At 43.4% G+C, this 21,135-nt stretch overlaps 1 protein-coding gene across 1 annotated transcript in view; it reads right to left on the bottom strand.

The window, feature by feature from the left end:
• LOC140725358 (von Willebrand factor A domain-containing protein 7-like) overlaps window positions 1-21,135 on the bottom strand; it is an 83,719-nt gene that overhangs the window by 18,487 nt on the left and 44,097 nt on the right. The window contains exons 5-14 of the mRNA XM_073040785.1: window positions 15,595-15,688; window positions 13,680-13,811; window positions 12,935-13,115; window positions 12,027-12,196; window positions 11,231-11,343; window positions 10,427-10,610; window positions 9,833-9,975; window positions 4,933-5,068; window positions 4,339-4,491; window positions 3,510-3,602 (exon numbers count right to left, since the gene is read on the bottom strand). Coding sequence (XP_072896886.1) covers window positions 3,510-3,602; window positions 4,339-4,491; window positions 4,933-5,068; window positions 9,833-9,975; window positions 10,427-10,610; window positions 11,231-11,343; window positions 12,027-12,196; window positions 12,935-13,115; window positions 13,680-13,811; window positions 15,595-15,688 — 1,399 coding nt within the window. The remainder of the gene's footprint in view (window positions 1-3,509; window positions 3,603-4,338; window positions 4,492-4,932; window positions 5,069-9,832; window positions 9,976-10,426; window positions 10,611-11,230; window positions 11,344-12,026; window positions 12,197-12,934; window positions 13,116-13,679; window positions 13,812-15,594; window positions 15,689-21,135) is intronic.

A 21,135-nucleotide genomic window follows, 5' to 3' on the forward strand; every position in this document is an offset into this window, starting at 1 on the left:
AAAAACAAGCCTGAAGGCTTTGTGTGTCAATGCGAGGAGCATTCGTAACAAGGTGGATGAATTGAATGTGCAGATAGTTATTAATGAATATGATATAGTTGGGATCACAGAGACATGGCTCCAGGGTGACCAAGGATGGGAGCTCAACATCCAGGGATATTCAATATTCAGGAGGGGTAGACAGGAAAGAAAAGGAGGTGGGGTAGCATTGGTAGTTAGAGAGGAGATTAACGCAATAGAAAGGAAGGACATTAGCCTGGAGGATGTGGAATCGATATGGGTAGAGCTGCATAACACTAAGGGGCAGAAAATGCTGGTGGGAGTTGTGTACAGGCCACCTAACAGTAGTAGTGAGGTTGGGGATGGCATTAAACAGGAAATTAGAAATGCGTGCAATAAAGGAACAGTAGTTATAATGGGTGACTTCAATCTACATATAGATTGGGTGAAGCAAATTGGTAAGGGTGCTGAGGAAGAGGATTTCTTGGAATGTATGCGGGATGGTTTTCTGAACCAACATGTCGAGGAACCAACTAGAGAGCAGGCCATTCTAGATTGGGTATTGAGCAATGAGGAAGGGTTAGTTAACAATCTTGTCGTGCGAGGCCCCTTGGGTAAGAGTGACCAGAATATGGTGGAATTCTTCATTAAGATAGAGAATGACATAGTTAATTCAGAAACAAAGGTTCTGAATTTAAAGAAGGGTAACTTTGAAGGTATGAGACGTGAATTAGCTAAGATAGACTGGCAAATGATACTTAAAGGGTTGACAGTGGATATTCAATGGCAAGTATTTAAAGATTGCATGGATGAACTACAACAATTGTTCATCCCAGTTTGGCAAAAGAATAAACCAGGGAAGGTAGTGCACCCGTGGCTGACAAGGGAAATTAGGGATAGTATCAAGTCCAAAGAAGAAACATATAAATTAGCAAAAAAAAGCAGCTCACCTGAGGACTGGGAGAAATTCAGAGACCAGCAGAGGAGGACAAAGGGCTTAATTAGGAAAGGGAAAAAAGATTATGAGAGAAAGCTGACAGGGAACATAAAAACTAACTGTAAAAGCTTTTATAGATATGTGAAAAGAAAAAGATTGGTCAAGACAAATGTAGGTCCCTTACAGTCAGAAACAGGTGAATTGATCATAGGGAACAAAGATATGGCAGACCAATTGAATAACTACTTTGGTTCTGTCTTCACCAAGGAGGATTAAACAATCTTACGGAAATAGTAGGGGACCGAGGGTCTAGTGAGATGGAGGAACTGAGGGAAATACATGTTAGGAGGGAAGTGGTGTTAGGTAAATTGAAGGGATTAAAGGCAGATAAATCCCCAGGGCCAGATGTTCTGCATCCCAGAGTGCTTAAGGAAGTAGCCCAATAAATAGTGGATGCATTAGTGATAATTTTTCAAAACTCCTTAGATTCTGGATTAGTTCCTGAGGGTTGGGGGGTGGCTATTGTAACCCCACTTTTTAAAAAAGGAGGGAGAGAAAAACTGGGGAATTATATACCGGTGAGTCTGACATTGGTGGCGGGGAAAATGCTAGAGTCGGTTATCAAAGATGTGATAACAGCACATTTGGAAAGAGGTGAAATCTTCGGACAAAGTCAGCATGGATTTGTGAAAGGAAAATCATGTCTGACGAATCTTATAGAAATTTTTGAAGATGTAACTAGTAGAGTGGATAGGGGAGAGCCAGTGGATGTGGTATATTTAGATTTTCAAAAGGCTTTTGACAAGGTCCCACTCAGGAGATTAGTGTGCAAACTTAAAGCACATGGTATTGGGGGTATGGTATTGATGTGGATAGAGAATTGGGTGGCAGACAGGAAGCAAAGAGTGGGAGTAAATGGGACCTTTTCAGAACGGCAGGCAGTGACTAGTGGGGTACCGCAAGGCTCAGTGCTGGGACCCCAGTTGTTTACAATATACATTAATGATTTAGACGAGGGAATTAAATGCAGCATCTCCAAGTTTGCGGATGACACGAAGCTGGGCGGCGGTGTTAGCTGTGAGGAGGATGCTAAGAGGATGCAGGGTGACTTGGATAGGTTAGGTGAGTGGGCAAATTCATGGCAGATGCAATTTAATGTGGATAAATGTGAGGTTATCCACTTTGGTTGCAAGAACAGGAAAACAGATTATTATCTGAATGGTGGCCGATTAGGAAAAGGGGAGGTGCAATGAGACCTGGGTGTCATTGTACACCAGTCATTGAAGGTGGGCATGCAGGTACAGCAGGCGGTGAAAAAGGCAAATGGTATGTTGGCATTCATAGCAAGAGGATTTGAGTACAGGAGCAGAGAGGTTCTACTGCAGTTGTACAAGGCCTTGGTGAGACCGCACCTAGAGTATTGTGTGCAGTTTTGGTCCCCTAATCTGAGGAAAGACATTCTTGCCATAGAGGGAGTACAGAGAAGGTTCACCAGATTGATTCCTGAGATGGCAGGACTTTCATATGAAGAAAGACTGGATCAACTAGGCTTATACTCACTAGAATTTAGAAGATTGAGGGGGGATTTTATTGAAACGTATAAAATTCTAAAGGGATTGGACAGGCTAGTTGCAGGAAGATTGTTTCTGATGTTGAGGAAGTCCAGAACGAGGGGTCACAGTTTAAGGATAAAGGGGAAGCCTTTTAGGAGCAAGATGAGAAAAAACTTCTTCACACAGAGTGTGGTGAATCTGTGGAATTCTCTGCCACAGGAAACAGTTGAGGCCGGTTCATTGGCTATATTTAAAAGGGAGTTAGATATGGCCCTTGTGACTAAAGGGATCAGGGGGTATGGAGAGAAAGCAGGTACAGGGTTCTGAGTTGGATGATCAGCCATGATCATACTGAAAGGCGGTGCAGGCTCGAAGGGCCAAATGGCCTACTGCTGCACCTATTTTCTATGTTTCTATGTATTTAATGTACTAATAGAGACACAAAAATGATCACAGATTAGTTTTATATATTTTGATGACTGTATTTCAATAGAATTGTTTTCTTTGTAATCTTGTGTATTTTACATTATATATTGAAATACATAATTCTGAGAAGGGGTCCATAGTCTTTAGCAGACTGGCAAATGGCTCCATGGCATAAAAAAAAGGTTAAGAACCCCTGGTTTAAAAGAACAGGGAGTCTCTATCATCCCTGTCTCTCTTCCTCTCCCCACCCCTCTTCTTCCATCTCTCTCTCTCTCTCTCTCTCCACCCATCTAATCCCTTTCTCTCTCTTTCACCCTCCCAGTCCCATTCTTTCTCTGACTTACTCACCACTCCCTCCCTCTCCTTCTCTCTCCCTCTCCTGCCTTTCCACTTTCTTTCCCTTTCTTCTCTCCCCCTCTCAGGAGATGATGAAGGGTGGGAAGTTGCTCTGGGAACAGATGACGATGGCTCTCATCCCGGGATGTCAGGAGTGAACTCATGTGTGTGGCGATAGGATGTGTGAGGGAGGGGAGGAGTGCGTGTGTGGGTGGGGTGGAGTAGCAGCGGGGGATCAGAATGACGCTGTTGGTTACCTGCCAAGGGTCGGCCAGTCACGGTGACCAACCCGGGGTGGGGACCCTCGAAAGCCTCCACAAACTCGTACAGGAAATCCACGACACTCTGTCCTGGGGGTATAATATAGTATAATATTTTAAATATTGTTGTTTTTTCAGAGCAGGCGGTCAGAACGGGTATTGTAATCTCATAACTGTCCCTGTTTCACTCCTATTACTGTCCTATTTACATCCCAATTACAGGACGTATTAAACTCTTATTATTGTCCCAGTGACTACCCATTATGGGTCCTGAAACAGATACATTATAACCCCTTTATACACTCCCATACTGCCCCCATTATATCCCTGTTACGGGACCTGTTATTTCCCTATTAGAGTCCCTCTATACACCCACATTACATTCCTCATTACACTCCCCATTCCCCATTACACTCCCATTACAGTCATATGGCAGTCCATTATACACCCATTACAGTCTCCTTTGCACACTGTAATCCCTTGGACACTCCCTGCTGGAGGGGGAGAAAGAGGATCAGGATAAAGAGCAGCAGAGCACAGAAAGAGAAGTGAAAGTGAGAAAGAGGGAGGTTGAGAGTGAATGGGAAAGAGAGGGGTGGAAGAGAGGGGTGGAAGAGAGAGAGGACATGAAAGGGGTGATGCATCAGACAGAATGTGGAAAAGCAGAGAAACAAGAGAGAAGGAGAGGCAGAAAGGAGAAAGGTGAGAGAGAGGGTCAGGGAGAGTGAGGGGAAGGAGAGAGAGGGAGGCTGGAAATTGAGTTAATTCAGGACACTGAAGTTCAGAAGAGAGACAGACCGGATTGGACAAGGTGGAGTGCAGACACCTGTCACTTTCACCGTGTACGGGGTCCCCGACTGTACAGTGAGGCTCCATTCGCCGAGCTCAGGCTCTACGTTCAGCGTCATGATGAAGAGGTCTCCCAGGCGCTCAATAGTTGCCAGTGTCCCCGAGGAGTTAGAGTGAGGCTGCTGAATACCTGCAGAGAGAGAGGGAGGGAGAGGCCGGTCAGTCATCGCATGACAGGTCACTCACAACTGGAACAGGATGATTCCTGGGTGGGGTCAGAGATGGAGAGGGTTTAAGGGCCAGAAGGAGTCATAGAGATGTCGAGGGATGTAGGGGGGTATGGAAGCCGGTGGGGGGGTCATCGTGAATGGAAGGGGTGTAGGGGCTGGAGGGGGTCACAGAGATGGGAAGGTGCAGGAGCTGAAGAAGGGAGACCCAGAGAGAGACGGGGGTGTAGAAGCAAAAGGTGGTCACAGAGATGGGGAGGTGCAGGAGCTGAAGAAGGGAGACCCAGAGAGAGACGGGGGTGTAGAGGCAAAAGGTGGACACAGAGATGGGGAGGGGTGTCGGTGCCAAAAGTGGTCACAAAGATGGGGAGTGGAGGGGTGTAGGGACTGGAGTCTCTCCTCACCTCTTGGACTGGAGATGTTGAAGTTGGCCGGACTACCAGACAGGAAGATGGTGACGTTCCTCAGTGCTCCATCCACATGGAAGGGGAAGACGTTTGTGAGGTGATCCGTGTTTCCGTCTCGCTGAAGGATGGTGACCTGAAACAGGATACCATGATCCCCTGACCTTTGCCCTCTGACCCAATCCCTCTCAACTACCCCTCTCTCCTCCACTCCACCTTAAACTGACCAATCTAATCTGTTCAGGTAGGGAACAATATAAAGAAGAGTTTTGCTGTGACTCCATTTCTGGGAAACAATCCCATCAGGACCAGGCCATTCTGCCCTTCAGTTGATGCTAGAAATCCCTCAAGTCGCTATACCCATTAATTACCAACACTGCCACCTATTCACCTTGGAATGAGTTTCCCAAGAGGGAATCCCAAAGCTACCCTGCCTCCCTTCCCAATCTCACAGCTAAGTAACAAAATTCCAATCTGGGATTTCCAACTCCTTCTACCAGGACTTTGCCAACTTTGGTTCTGGCCTCTCCGTGTCCTCCAGCTGCATATTCCCAGACACCTGCCAATTCTGCTCGATTTCCTGATGGGGGCATTTCCCGTTTACCCAATTCCTGGGAAATCAGTGTCGATCAGTGTCAGACTCTGATCCCAAGAATCTCGATGGGACAGCTGTGTCTCATCTCCAGGGCTGCTAATAGTGCCCTGGGACAATCTCTCCCTGTTGTCCTGTGATTCTCAGCAACAGCTTCACTCTCCTCCACTCTGTGAAGGGGACAGAGTGGTATAGGGAGAGGATAGAGAGGAGGGTGAGGGGGAATGGGACAGGGAGGGAAAGAGAGTGGGAGGAGAGGGAAGGGAAGAATGGGGCTGAAGTGTTTGGGAGCTGGAGGTAGGCTGAGAGGCATAGGAGGGGGTTGTGATTAAAGGAGGGAAGAGGGCAACGATGAGGTGAGGAAGTGGGAGAAAGAGGTAAGGGTGGTGGTGAGGGTGAGGAGGACAGTTTTGAGGGTTAGTGAATGAAGAGAATGGGAGGATTTAGTAAGATTGGATGAGGGGGATTTTGGCCTGGTTGAAATTTGAAGACATTTACATCCTAATGATAGAGATTATTCTTTTTTTTCACATGTTCACAAAAAATGTTCGGGAATCGATTATTTTATAGCTGATCCCCAATTTCTGTCCAAAGTCCAGAAATGTGAATATGATGCTATCATTTCCTCAGATCATGCACCTTTAAACTTAGTTTTTGAATCGAATGATGTTGTTATTGCAAATTTGCCCTGGCGTTTTCCAGAAAATTTATCACAAAGTTCGAACTTTGACAAATTTATTGAGACTCAGATAAAAGAATTCTTTTCTTTTTAATAATACAGGAGATGTGTTGAAATTTATTATATGGGATACATTTAAAGCATAACTGCGTGGTCAGATAATCTCCTATTCAGCTAAGCTTAAGAAACAGACAAAAACAGAGTTAGGTAAGATTTCAAAACAAATTAAAGACTTGGATAATATTTTTGCAATCTCTCCTAACATTGATTTATTCAAACAAAGAGTTGAACTCCAATCATAATATTATTATTAACTTATCCTATTGAAGGAAATTTGCTTAAATTGAAAAGTCAATTTTATGTGTTTGAAGATAAAAATAATAAGCTATTAGCATCTCAATTAAAAGCAGCTAGAGCTAAAAGACAAACTTTCAAAATTCATAAGGGAGATGGTTGTTTAGCATGTAATTATGAAGATATTAATAAAATTTTCAAGACTTTTACATTAAACATTATAAATCTCAGTTTCCAGTTGATTCTTCTAACATGATTGCCTGTTTACAAAAGATTGATTTTCCTCGAATTTCTGTTGAAGATCAACAAACTCTTCATGCTCCTATTACTGAGAGAGAAATTCAGAAAGCTATTTTTTCAATGCAATCTGGCAAAGCTCCTGGACTGGATGATTATTCTGTAGGATTTTATTTAAACAATTTGAAAAATTGCTTTCTCCACATATGTTGAAAATGTTTAAAGGTTCATTTTTGATAGGAGAGTTACCTCCCACATTTTATAAAGCTTCTATTTCTCTAATTCTTAAGAAAGATAAAGACCCTAAATCTATATATGAAGACTGTGCTTCATATAGACTGATTTCATTATTAAATGTGGATGCTAAAATTCTTTCAAAATTCATGGCTAATCGGCTGGAAAATTCTATAACTAAAATTATCTCTCAAGACCAAACAGGTTTTGTAAAGGGCCGTTGTTCCTTCTCTAATGTTTGTAGACTGTTAAATGTTATATATTCATACTTTTCTAAGACTCCCCAATGTGTTGTCTCTCTCAATGCTGAAAAGGCATTTGACAGAGTTGAATGGAAATACTTATTTAATGTTTTAGAGAAATTCAGCTTTGGTATTAATTTTAATAAGTGGATCAGAATAATATATAAAAGCCTATTGCAACTTTTATTACTAATAATTGCAGATCTCCTTTTATCGGCTTTTGCGGGGTACAAGACAAGGATGTCCGTTAAGTCCCTTGTTATTTAATTTGGTGCTGGAACCCTTGGTTATTGCACTTCGTGAAACTAAAGATATCCATGGAATTCTCATAAATGGGACTATTCATAAGAGCTCCCTTTATGCTGACAATCTCTTAGTTTATATTTTGAATCCTGAAGAATCTATTCCTAGTTTATTGAAACTATTAAACGAATTTGGAAAGTTTTTGGGATATAGAAACCTTCATAAAAATGAATTATTTCCCCTAAATGATTCTGCTTCTATATATGATGACATTCCTTATAGAATTACGGACTCTTTTAAATATTTAGCTGTTATTATCACTAAAAATCATAAAGACCTTTATAAAGTTAATTTGTCTCCTTTAGTAGATTTTATGAAGCAATTATTTTGTAGACGGAATCCACTTACACTTTCATTAGCTGGCCAAATTCATGCAGTTAAAATGATGATTTTACCAAATTTTATCTATGTATTTCAAAATATCCCTTTTTTAAACCAAGAAATTTTTCGATCAGGTTGACTCTATGATTTCATCTTTAGTTTGGAATATTAAAAGACCAAGAATTGGTAAATATAATTTACAAAATTTTTTTAAAAAGATGGAGGTCTTGCTCTGCCTAATTTAAGAATATATTATTGGGCTGTTAATATACATTATATGTGGTTTTGGTTATATTGGGCTGATAAAAATGAACGACCACCTTGGGCTGATTTGGAATTGAATGCTGTGAAAAAGTTTCACTTAGCCTCGTTATTAGGAGCTTCTCTACCTGTACAATTAGCCAAAATTACTAATTTAAATTTATACCCTGTGATTAAGCAGCCACTACAAACTTGGTTTGAGTTTTGTAACTTTTTTAATCTCAAAAAATTTAGACTTTTTAGTTTAATTTATCGAAATTATTTATTTAAACCTTCATTAAGTGATCCTAACTTTCTTCTTTGGAGAAATAAAGGAGTTTATTCCTTCACGGATCTGTTCCAGGATGGCCGATTGATGGCTTCTGAGAAATTGGTGACTAAGTATTTTCTCACGTATTCACATTTCCTGCAATATCTTCAGGTAATTTTCCATATATACAGGATTCTGACCTGTTAGATATTATTTTAAAAATGAACCCTTTAGTGAAAGGAAAATTTGTAATTTATTGTTACAACAGCACAATTACCCTTCACTTAAGATTAAGCAAGATTGGGACAGAGAGCATAACATGACCCTGATAACAGAGGATTGGTTGTGGATTTTGAAATTGGTTAACTCTTCTTCGATCTGTGCCAGTCACTCTTTAATTCCATTTAAAATTATACATTGTTACTATTTGACAAAGGAGAGACTGTCTAAAATGTTTCCTAATGTTGATAGTCAGTGTGACAGATGTAAAACCGAGACAGCCACATTGACACATATGCTTTGGTCATGTTCTGTATTGAAACATTTTTGGAAATCTATTTTTTTAAAGATTAATTTACAACCTAATAAACTGACAGTTTTGTTTGGTATAATCCCTCTATATATTCAAGGTATTTCTCCATCAGACCAACATGTAATTACATTTGTTACATTATTGGCCAGAAGGGCTGTTTTGTTGTAATGGAAAGATGCTTCTGCTCCTACTTTGATACAATGGTTCTCTCAGGTGATGCTATGTCTTAGTTTGGAGAAGATCAGAAGTCAAACTTTTGATCCTCGATTTGATTTTGAGAAAAGCTGGGGTTCATTCGCCCGCTACTATCATCTGATTTGAGTTAATTAATGTGGTTTCCTTCCGATTTTTCTTTAAATGGATTTGAGTTGGCGGATTGGTGTTTTTCTTCTATGAAAGCTTGTGTGATGTTTTGCTCCGGGGTTGTGCTCCCAATGGGGTTTTGTTTTTGTTTTGTTTAGTTAGTAGGGTTTTTTTCTCTTAGATAGTAGGGGTTCTTTTTTTTCTTTCAAAAAATAATCTTAATGCTATTTTTTCTTCTTATTATTGATATATTGCTCAGCTTTGTTAATCAGTTATTTGCTAATTTAATTCTTCATTGTACATAATGACAAGTTGATTTGATTACTTTAATGTATTTTTGTTGATATTTAATAATAATTAATTTAAAAGATTTCAAAAATGAAATGGGGGAGGAGGGAACAGGAAAGTGTGGAGGAGGTGAAGGAGTGTACATTAGGAGGAGGGAGGAGAGGGTGAAAGGTGATGATGGGTTGAGGGAAGAGTGGAAGAGGAACAAATGTGGAGGGAGTAAGGAGGAGGGGTTGAGGAAGAGGGCTGAGGGTGAGGGAGGAGAGTGAGGGAGGGGGTGAGTAGGGGTTGAGGAGGGGGAGGAGGGATGTATGAATGAGGAGAGGTTGAGGTAGGGAGTCACTGAGAGGGGACTCGATGTTACCAGCTCTCCCGTGATGGATCCCTCGACGATGGCGGTCAGGTTCATAATCTGGTCCCTGCTCACCTGCACCGCCAACCCCCCCCGAGTCCCGGGCCAGACCCTGGTACAGTGCGATCCCGGGATTGGGCTCAGTGCCGCGCCGTCTGCGGGACAGGACGTTGGTCAGGAAGAAGGAAACCTAGGGGTAGAAGTGAGGGGTGAGTCCCAGAGGGTCAGAACACACAACATGCACGTGGTATCGTCACTGGAACATTGGTCACGCTTCCATATCATGCATCCTGCACACGATGTCACAGAGAATACATTTCAGTCTACGTACAGCTGTCACATAAACTTCAATCTTGATACAATATGTAACTTCATGTCCATACATGGACATACAAAAGGATCACAGCCCATGATACCACGTCAGGCAATTGAAACATGGTATGACATCATGGCATTGACCTACAGTGTCATATTGTAGAGTGGACACGATACTACATATCAAAGGCACTTGGTAACTCATCAATCCACACCCGACCCACCCTGGCCCCATCTCCTCATGTTGAGCACGGTGGGTGAAGCTTCACCCCACCCCAGGGCCTGGCCCACATGACCAGTGCCGATATGCAGTTGGCTGGGAGGACAGGACAGCATTCTCGGGCAGAGAGAAGGTTACCTTACACTGGGTGCGCTCAATCAGCGCCTGGACGGTGGGAGCCAGATGAAAATCTTTGGCTGGAGCGTCGGTGAAGACGTAGATGTAGGAGAGAGGCAGCGAGTGGGTGAGGGCCAGCTGCAAGAGAGGGCAGAAGTCAAGGTTTAGAGGGCATGGACGACAGGAAGGGATCCCACACGTAGAGAGACCCGATGATCACACACACTGAACCCACATATCCCAAATGTACAGAACACTCACAGACACCCACAGTCACTTACAGTCACTTACAGTCACACAGTCAATATAGACACTCGCAGACACTTACAGACACACACACACGGACACACATATCCCAAATGTACAGAACACTCACAGACACCCACAGTCACTTACAGTCACTCACAGTCACACAGTCAATATAGACACTCGCAGACACTCACAGACACACACACACGGACACACATATCCCAAATGTACAGAACACCCACAGTCACTTACAGTCACTCACAGTCACTTACAGTCACTCACAGTCACACAGTCAATATAGACACTCGCAGATACTCACAGACACACACACACATGGACACACATATCCCAAATGTACAGAACACCCACAGACACCCACAGAGACGCTCACAGTCACTATAGTCACTCACAGTCACACACAGACAATCATAGTCACACACAGTCACTCACAGACACACAGTCAATATAGACACTCGCAGACACTCACAGACACACACACACGGACACACCTGCAGTGCGGACAGGGACATTTCCGGTACATCTCCCCCTCCCTCGGCCGTTAACTGCTGCAGACGGACAATGAACTGATCGGGGTCGTGTGTCTCAAATACTGGCCCGAACTCTGGGGAACAGAGAGCATCAGTGACAGGAACAGAGTGACGGGGTAGTGGGGGGATGCGGATGGGAGTGTGGAGGTTGTCCCCATTCCCTCTTCATCCAGTCCCCCTCACCCCTCCTCCTCATTCCCACCTCACTCCCTCCTACTCACCCCCTCCTCCTCATTCCTTCCTCACCCCTCCTCCTTAACACCTCCTCCCTACTCCCTCCACATTGGTTCTTCCCCCTTTCCCCTCACCACCTTCCAATCAACCCTCCTCCTTTCACCTTCCCTCCCTCCTTCCCAAAGGACCCACCCTCATTACCTCGTCCCCTTGCTACTATTCAACTTCCCTCACTGAAGCCTCCCTGTCCCTTCCCTCACTGACCCTCACCATATCATCTGACCTCCTCGCCCTCACTCTTAACTCTCCCTCTCTCTTCCTCATGCATATTCCTCATCCCTCCCTTCAATCACATCATTGAGTAGATTTAAAGCAGAGGTTGCTAGTTTCTTGATTGGTCAAGATTTGTGGGGAGAAGAGGAGAGTGGGATTGAGACGGAAAATAAATCAGCTGTGATGGAATGATGGAGGAGAGCAAATGGGTCGAATGGCCTAATTCTACCATTCTTGTGGCATTATGGGGCAAGAAGGTCATCGTAACACACTCAGTGAGCAGGGAGAGGTGGAACTGCACTGGACTCACCCGGATCGTTGAACGGTACCAGGATGTAGGAGGAGGGCTGGAATCGGGAATTCCGGGTCCTCTGCACGATTTCGATTGTCCTCTGCTTGGCTGCCTCGATGCTGTTCCGCATACTGCCTGTGGTGTCAATGACGAAAGAGATGCCAGAGGGAGGGTCCACGCAGAGGAACCTGCAGAGAACAGGGGTGATTCACCCAGGTCCATAGCCAGCCCTACACCATACCCCATCTCTGTGACCCCTCTCTGTCCCGTGCACCCATTCCTGTCTCTGTGACCGCCCTCCAACCCTACACCCATCTCCATCTCTGTGACCCCTCTCTGTCCCGTGCACCCATTCCTGTCTCTGTGACCGCCCTCCAACCCTACATCCATCTCTGTGACCCCTCTCTGTCCCGTGCACCCATTCCTGTCTCTGTGACCGCCCTCCAACCCTACACCCATCTCCATCTCTGTGACCCCTCTCTGTCCCGTGCACCTGTTACTCTCTCCAGCCCCTACCCATCTCCATCTCTGTAACCCCTCTCTGTCCCCTGCACCCATTCCTGTCTCTATAACCACCCTCCCTCCAGCCCCTACAACCATCTCCATCTCTGTACTCCCTCTGTCCTCAGCAACTGCTCCTGTCTCTGTGACAACACCCCAGCCCTACACTTCTCCCCATCTCTGTGACCCCTCTCTGTCCCCAGTGACCCCCTCTAGCCCCTACACTACTCCTGATTTCTCTGTAGCCCTTTTAGCCATAAATCCTCCCCAGCTCTCTGATCCCCACAGCCCTCCCTGGGACTCTCTCTGGCCCCTGTACCCCAACCTGTCTCTGTGACCCCCCACCAGATGCTACACCCCTTTCCATCTCTCTGGACCCTACATTCTGATTCGCTCCGATATTCCCAAGAGGCAGGGATCCGTACTGCAGGAATTTCAGGTCACCGACTGCATCTCGAATATCCAGGAAGAGTTCAAGGGAGGCCTGTGTAGCGATTGCCGCTGCCCGAAGGTGTTCGTGTCCATGAGGAGACGAGAGTGTATCCTTGTTAATCCCACCGAACCCACGCACAGTCTGATCCCATTTCCCACCGTGACTGCACTTGCCTGGAAAGAGGAAAATCCTGGGAATTCACCACATTCTTAGCTGCTGAGAGTTATCTCTCTGACACCCACAGCTCTCCCTGTCTCTGTGACCCCCTTCGGCTCCTTTACCCCTCTCCATCTCTGTGACCCCCTTCTGATGCCAATATCCCTCCCCGTCTCTGTAACCGCCCCCCCACTGGCTCCTACACCCTTCCCTGTCTCTGTGACCCCCCTCCAGCTCCTACACCCTTCCCTGTCTCTGTGACCCCCCTCCAGCTCCTACACCCTTCCCTGTCTCTGTGACCCTCCACCAGCTCCTACACCCTTCCATGTCTCTGTGACCCTCCTCCAGCTCCTACATCCCTCTCCATCTCTATAACCCCCTCTGGCTCCTACACCCCTCTTTCTCTGTGACACCCCTGACCCCTACACCCCTCAGCATATTTTTGATGCCCCCCAGCCCCTACATCCCTCCCTGTCTCTATGACCCTGTCCAGGCCCTACTCCTCTCCCCGTTTCTATGACCGGCTGTCCCCTGCCACATTGTTCCACCTCTGGGGTTTTGCTGTCTGCCTCCACTGTTACCTTCGGGCTTGCTGGAGAGTATGAGACTGAAGTAGCCGGTGGTGATGAGTTTGCGACTGATGATGTTGGACTGGATATTTTCCTGGCAGCTTTCTGGGCTGGAGCATTTCTGGCAGGTCTTGTCACCTCTCCCTGCAGCAGGAACAGGAACACTGGGTCCATTGCCCCCTCAATGTGCCAATTTCCCCCCTTCTCACCATCCTCCTCAAGTCCCCCTCATCCCCATGCTCAGACCCTAAGTGACTACAATGTTCCAAGTGTGACCTCACCAATGTTCTCCAGAACAAAGAACACTACAGCACAGGCCATTTGGCCCACAAACTTGTGCTGACCCTGTAACCTACTTTGTTCAGTCTAACCCTCCCCTCCCACATAACCCTCCATTTTTCTTTTATCCACGTGTTTCTGAACACCCCTAATGTTTCCCTCTCTACCACCACCCTGGCCGTGCATTCTGAGCACCCACCACTCTCGGTGTACTTCTGACATCCCTCCTACACTTTCCTCGACTCACTTTGAAGGGATGTCCTCTGCTGTTAGCCATTATCTTATCACCTCTCATCCTCCTTTGCTCCAAAAAAAGTCCTAGTTCGCTCAACAGTTCCGTATTCTCTAATCCAGGCATTGTGCTGGCAAAATCTCTGCACCCTCTCCAAAGCTTCCACATCCTCCCGAGAATGAGACCAGAACTTCAAATGAGTTGGTTTGATGTGGTGGTGCAGCTCATGGGTTGGGATGGTCTGATCCATGCTACATCTCTAAATAAAATTGTAAAAATATATATTGGCCTCTCCCACCCTCCCTGGCAGCTCATTCCACACACCCACTGCTCCCTGTGTAAAAATCATACCTCTGGTAGATTCATTCCTGCCCCCCCCCCCCCTGTACATTCCTCCAGTACGAGAATGCCCCCTCGTATCGGCTATTTCCACCCTGGGAAAACGTCTCTGACTATCCTCTCTATCTCTGCCTCTTACCATCTTGTACACCTCAGTCAAGTCACCTGTCATCCTTCTTCACTCCAGAGGGAAGAGCCCGAGCTCGCTCAACCCTTTCACATAAGACAAGCTGTCTAATCCAAGTATTGTCATTGTAAACCTCCTCCTATCTGAATGTCTAAAGCTTCCCTGTGCTTCCTGTACTAAGGTGACAAACTGAACACCGTCTGGAGGCGCCAGTGCAGAGGATCGGAGGGAACTGCAGAGGGTTAGAGTCTCAGCGATCTCCATCACGGGAACAATCCTCCTCCCCAGTGAGAAAAAACAACTCCAAAAGGCAATTCCTCAGAGGGTGGTGTCTATCACCAAGGAGCCCCACTGTGCCCCCTTCCCATTGCCACCATCAGGGAGAAGGTCACAACCTCGACTTTTCAGGAACAGCTTCTTCACCTCTGCCATCAGATTTCTGAACGGTTCATGAACCCATAAACAGCAGTTTTATTTTGCTCCCTTTATTATCCTATTTATTTATTTATGCATTTCTTATTGTAATCTATCATAATTCTTCATTTATTGGACTGTACCGCTCCTGCAAAACAACACATTTCACGGCATATATCAGTGATGATAAACCTGATTCATTCATGGATTTGCTCTTGCTCATTCTAACTTTACTGTTCATTTAGAGATACAGCACGGAACAGCCCACCGAAACACACTAACTCGTTACTCACCAATTTAACCCTCGCCGAATCACAGGACAATTTTCAATGACCAGTTAACCTACTAACCCGTGTCATTGGACTGTGGGAAGAACCCGGAATACCGGGAGGAATCCCACATGGTCACGGGGAGAACGTACAGCCGGCACTGGAATTGAACTCAACACTCTAGACGTCCAAAACTGCTGCGCTAGTTGTGAGAAACCATTCACCGTCGTCGGCAAGCGTTAATCCGAAAGGCTGCGGCCCCCTCACCTGCTAGATTCCCGATCGTCCCACTGGAATCGATGAGGTTCCTGTTCGGACTTTTATAGCCCAGCTCCACCCAGTTGCTGTGGCTGTAGAAATCCTGAAGGAAAAAGGCACTTGGAGTGATGTGGACAGTTTAAAAAGAACGAGGTTAAACTAGAAAGAACATGATTTACAAGGACGTTACCGGGACTCGGAGGCCTGAGTTCCAGGAGGAGGTTGAATAGATTAGGACTTCACCTCAGGATATTGAAAGGAGATTTGATAAAGTTATACAAAATTACGAGGATTTAGATAGGGTCGATGCAAGCAGGCTTTTTGCACTGGGGTTTGGGTGAGACTAGAACTAATGTAAACATGACAGATTGTGCAGATGCTGGAAATCCATAGCAACACACACAAAATGCTGGAGGAACTCAGCAGGTCAGGCAGCATCTATGGAAAGGGTGAAGCAGTCGATGTTTCGGGCCAAGTCCTCATGAAGGGTCTTGGCCCAAACGTTGACTATTCTTGCAGTCCTGATGAAGGGTCTCAGCTCGAAACATCGACTGTTTATTCCTTTCCATAGATGCTGCCTGGCCTGCTGAGTTCCTCCAGCATTTTGTGTGTGTCGGTCTAGAACAGGAGAACAGGGGTTAAGGGTGAAGGAGAAGACATCGGAGAGTGAGGGTGACCTTAAGAAATGTTTAAGATGAGGAGAGGCAGAGATAAGGTGGGCGGTTCCAGTCTTTTCCCCAGGTTAGGGCAGTCTAAAACTGTGTGTAATGTGAGAGGGGAAAGGTTGAAAAGGGACCGAAGGTAAATTTTTCATCCAAGTATTTGGAACGAGCTGCCAGAGGAAGTGGATGAGACAGGTAGAATAGTATCATCAAAGAAGCACTAGGACAGGTAGGTACAGGACTGTGCAAAAGTCTTAGGCACGTATATACTGTACAGCTAGGGTGTTAGTGCCAACACTATTTAGTGCTTTTTTGTTATTCTGTGTTATTCAGGACACTTTTTTGTCCTGATTTTATTGATTTATACCTTTACTCCAGAACTGTTATTTGAATGTTTGATCCTGTTTATGCCTACTTATGTTTTAATAATTGATAATGGTTAGTCGGCTGAAATTTATAAGCTGGAATGTAAAGGGATTAAAAGAAGGAAGGTGTTTTCCCATCTTAAGCAACTCAAAACTGACATTGCCTTCCTGCAAGAAACTCATATTTGAATTTTCAACAATTCTCGTCTTATGTCAAGGTGGGTGGATCGGCATTTCCATTGCTCTTTCCCGGCCAAAGCCGGGGGGTTTCTATCCTTATAATCAAAATGCTCCTTTTGAGCTCCACAGTAATATATCTGATACAAATGGTCATTTTATTATTGTTTCTGGCCAATTATATAATACTAAGGTAGTATTAGCTAATTTGTATGCTCTCAATTCAGATGATGTGAACTTTTTTGAACATTTTATTCTTTATTACCTGATTTGAATTTATATTCTCTTATACTGGGTGGTGACTTTAATTGTTGGTTAGATCCAGCTTTGGATCGATCGTCCTCTGTTCCGAGGTTACCTCCTAAATCTGCTTTAGCTATTCATTCTTTCCTCTCTAACTATGTTATCTCCGATGTGTGGCATTTTTTTCATTCTACTGAGAGAGATTATTCCTTTTTTTCACATGTCCACCATACTTTTACTAGAATTGATTATTTTTTAATTGATAATTAGCTTATTTTATTTGTTCACTCTTGTGATTATCAGAGTATATTGATCTCGGATCATGCTCCAGTTACTTTGTCTTTAAATTTCCCCGGTCTCCCTCAAATGAATAAACATTGGCGCTTTAATCCGACTTTGTTATCTGATGGTGACTTTGTAAAATTTATGAAGGATCAGATAACTTTTTTCTTAAACACCAACACGTCATCTGAAATTTCATCCCAGGTTGTCTGGGATGCTATGAAAGCATATTTGAGGGATCAAATAATTTCATATACAGCGAATCTCAAAAGAAAGACCCATTTAGAGCGATTGGATTTGATCAGTCAGATTAAAGTACTAGACCAACTATATGCTCAGACTAGAAACCCTGAATTGTACAAGAAGCTAGTAGAACTTCAAACTAAATATGACCTTATCTCCACACAACCTGTTGAATGTCAACTTCTTGAAAGCATGGGCTGTTTTTATACTCATGGTGGTAAGTCTGGCAAGTTTCTAGTTAATCAATTGAGACGCTCTAAAGCCAAGCAACACATTACAAAGATTCGAATTTAGAATGGGAATAGTACATCGAATCATTCTGAAATTAGTGACTCATTCAAGAATTTTTATTCTTGACTTTACACCTCTGAATCTTTAAATGATAATATTTCCGTTTTTTTAAAAAAAAAGTTTGAGTATTCCTTCGCTCTCCTCTAACTTTAAAGCAAAACTTAATGAGCCAATATCACTAGAAGAAGTATCTTCTGCCATTTCTGCACTGCCGTCGGGCAAATCTCCTGGACCTGATGGGTTCTCTGCGGAATTTTATAAATCATTTTCCTCACTTCTTTCATCTCAGTTACTTTTAGTTCTATCTGATTTGTTTAAACATGGCAAATTGCCACTATCATTTAATGAGGCATGTATTATTCTTTTACCTAAAAAAGGTAAAGATCCAACAGAGTGTTCCTCCTATAGGCCGATTTCTTTGTTAAATGTTGATGTTAAAATGTTGGCCAAAGTTTTGGCCCACAGATTGGAGAATTTTTACCTTCTATTATTTCTGATGACCAAACCGGTTTTATTAAAAATCGTCTTCCCTTTTTTTATATATGGTGTTTATTTATATTTTGTATTCACCCTCAGTTTGGACTCCTGAATGTGTTATTTCTCTTGATGCAGAGAAAGCGTTTGATTGTGTAGAGTGGAATTAACTTTTAGCGGTTTTAGAAAAATTTGATCTCGGTCAAAGTTTTATTTCTTGGATTAAATTGTTATACCTATGTCCCACCGCTTCGGTTTTGACCAACTCTCAGCAATCCCAGTCTTTTAGCCTTAAACGTGGCACCGGTCAAGGATGCCCTTTAAGTCCCCTCCTTTTTGATTTGGCTATAGAGCCACTGGCGATTGCATTTCGAAGTTGTCCTGAACTGACAGGGATTGGGGTGGGGGTGGGGAGCGTTGAGCATAAAGTTTCTCTTTATGCTGATGATTTATTACTTTTTCTACCAAATCTGTCCATTTCCTTACCTCCAATGTTTTTACTTCTTGATCAATTCAGCCAGCTTTCTGGCTATAAACTCAATCTACACAAGATTTCCAATTAATAAAGAAGCACAAGCATTAGTATTTTGTGACCGCTCTTTTAAAGTAGTTAATAATCAATTTACTTACCTTGGCATTACAGTTACAAGGAATTTCGATGGCACCGGGCAAAATATCAGTTAGGCACAGACTAGATGAGCCAAACGGCCTGTTTCTGTGCTGTAGTGCTCTATGACTCTAATTTCAAAGATCTTTTTCATGAAAATTTTGCTAATCTTTTGAACTCTACAAAACAGAGATGATCACAATGGGCAACCTTATCTATGTCTCTGGTAGGTCATGTTAATGTTATTAAAATGTATATCCTTCCTAAATTTTTATACTTATTTCAATCTATTCCAATTTTTATTTCTAAAGCTTTTTTGACTCCTGAGATTATATTATTTTGTCCTATCTATGGAAGGGCAAACGTTCTAGACAATAAAATTTACCTCCAAAAATCTAAAAAAGAAGGCGGTATGGCTTTACCTAACTTTCGTTTATCCTATTGGGCAGCTAATATTCGCTGTCCTACTTTTTGGTCCTTTTTCATAACCAGTCTGATTGTCCTAAATGGGTGGCAATGGAGTTGAACTCCACTAAGGATCTCTTTATTCCTCCACTTCTTGGATCTGCACTCCCTTGTCGCCTGCCTAGACTAATTGTAAATCCTCTTATTGGACATACTCTGAGAATATGGGCCCAGTATAGAAAATTTAATGGTCTTCATGGTTTCTCTCTTGAGTCCTATCTTGCATAATCATCTTTTCTTACCTACCATGCAAGATTCAACATTTCATGATTGTTATGGAATGGGCAATAAGCACTTTGAAAAGCTTTTCATTGATAATCGTTTTGCAACTTTCCAATACCTTTCTGCAACGTTCAATCTACCTAATGCCCACTTCTTTAGATACCTTCAAATTAGACATTTCGTCAATCCTTTATTATCCAATTTTCCTGTGATGCCCGAGAAAAACGTTGTAGACCTGATTCTTTCTATTAATCCATTGGCAAAGGCTTAATATCTTTTATTCATGATAAATTAGTGACCCTAAGGCATGCCCCCTTTGATAAAATTAGAATGGCTTAGGAGCATGATTTAAATGTTTCTTTATCTGATGCAGTTTGGGACTCAATTCTCAAGTCAGTTAATTCAACCTCTCTTTGTGCTCACCACTGTCTTTTACAGTTTAAGGTTGTACATAGGGCTCACATGTCCAAATCTAAATTGTCCCAATTTTACCCTGACATTAATCCAGTTTGTGGTAAGTGTAAAGGTGGTGTGGCTTCTCTTATCCATATGTACTGGGCCTGTCCTTGTCTAGGGAAATTTTGGAGAGAAGTTTTCTTAACCTTATCTCATATTCTTAATTGCCACTTTGAACCTAATCCTCTGATTGCTCTTTTTGGTACCTTGGGTGAGGCAGATATACATTTGAGTCTGACTAAACATCGAACATTATCTTTTGCCTCTCTTTTGGCTAGATGCTTAATTCTTCTTAGGTGGAGAGATGTTGCCCCACCCACCCATGCTCAATGGTTTAATGATATTATGTCCTGTTTAGACCTTGAAAAAATTCATTATTCACTTCTCAACTCGGACATAAAGTTTCACAAGGTGTGGGGACCTTTTCTTGAATATTTTCGTAACTCCTCTTTTGAATAAATCTATTATTTTTAATCCCTTACTTTCAGCTTTTTTTTTCTTTCTTTGGTAGTAGGCATTAGGAGGGGGGAGGATACTAACTTTATATGGTTTTATTTTGGGTGCTCTTTCATCACTGTTTTGAATTATATAATTGTTATGTTTATTTTGCACTGTATTAATCTTCATTTTGCTGTTGGGTTTTTGCTGTAGGAATTGTAGAAATGCATTAAAAATCAATCAATAATAATAATAAAATATAGCTAGGGTGTTAAAGACTTTTGCACAGCCCTGCAATGACTTTATGTATTGCACTGTAATGCTGCATGAAAGAACACATTTCATGACGTGTGTGATGATAAAGCTGATTCTGACATGGATCTCTGTTGTGGACTGAGAGTGGGAAGGGGGCAGAGAGAGGAGAATGATGGTTGGGGAGAGGGGAAGGGAGAGGGGATGGAGCACCAGAGAGATCAATAAAGCAATTGCATAGAATCAGATGACCTTGCCTGATGTCTCAGGGCTGGGTATGTTTGCACCCATGCACCCCCTGCCCCCGGCATTCCTTCTCTGCCACCTGTCCTACACTCCCTCCTGTGGCACTCCACCCCGGCCATTCTCAACA

Source organism: Hemitrygon akajei, chromosome 1 (assembly GCF_048418815.1).
Source record: "Hemitrygon akajei chromosome 1, sHemAka1.3, whole genome shotgun sequence".
In the NCBI taxonomy this organism is placed as follows: Eukaryota; Metazoa; Chordata; class Chondrichthyes; order Myliobatiformes; family Dasyatidae; genus Hemitrygon; species Hemitrygon akajei.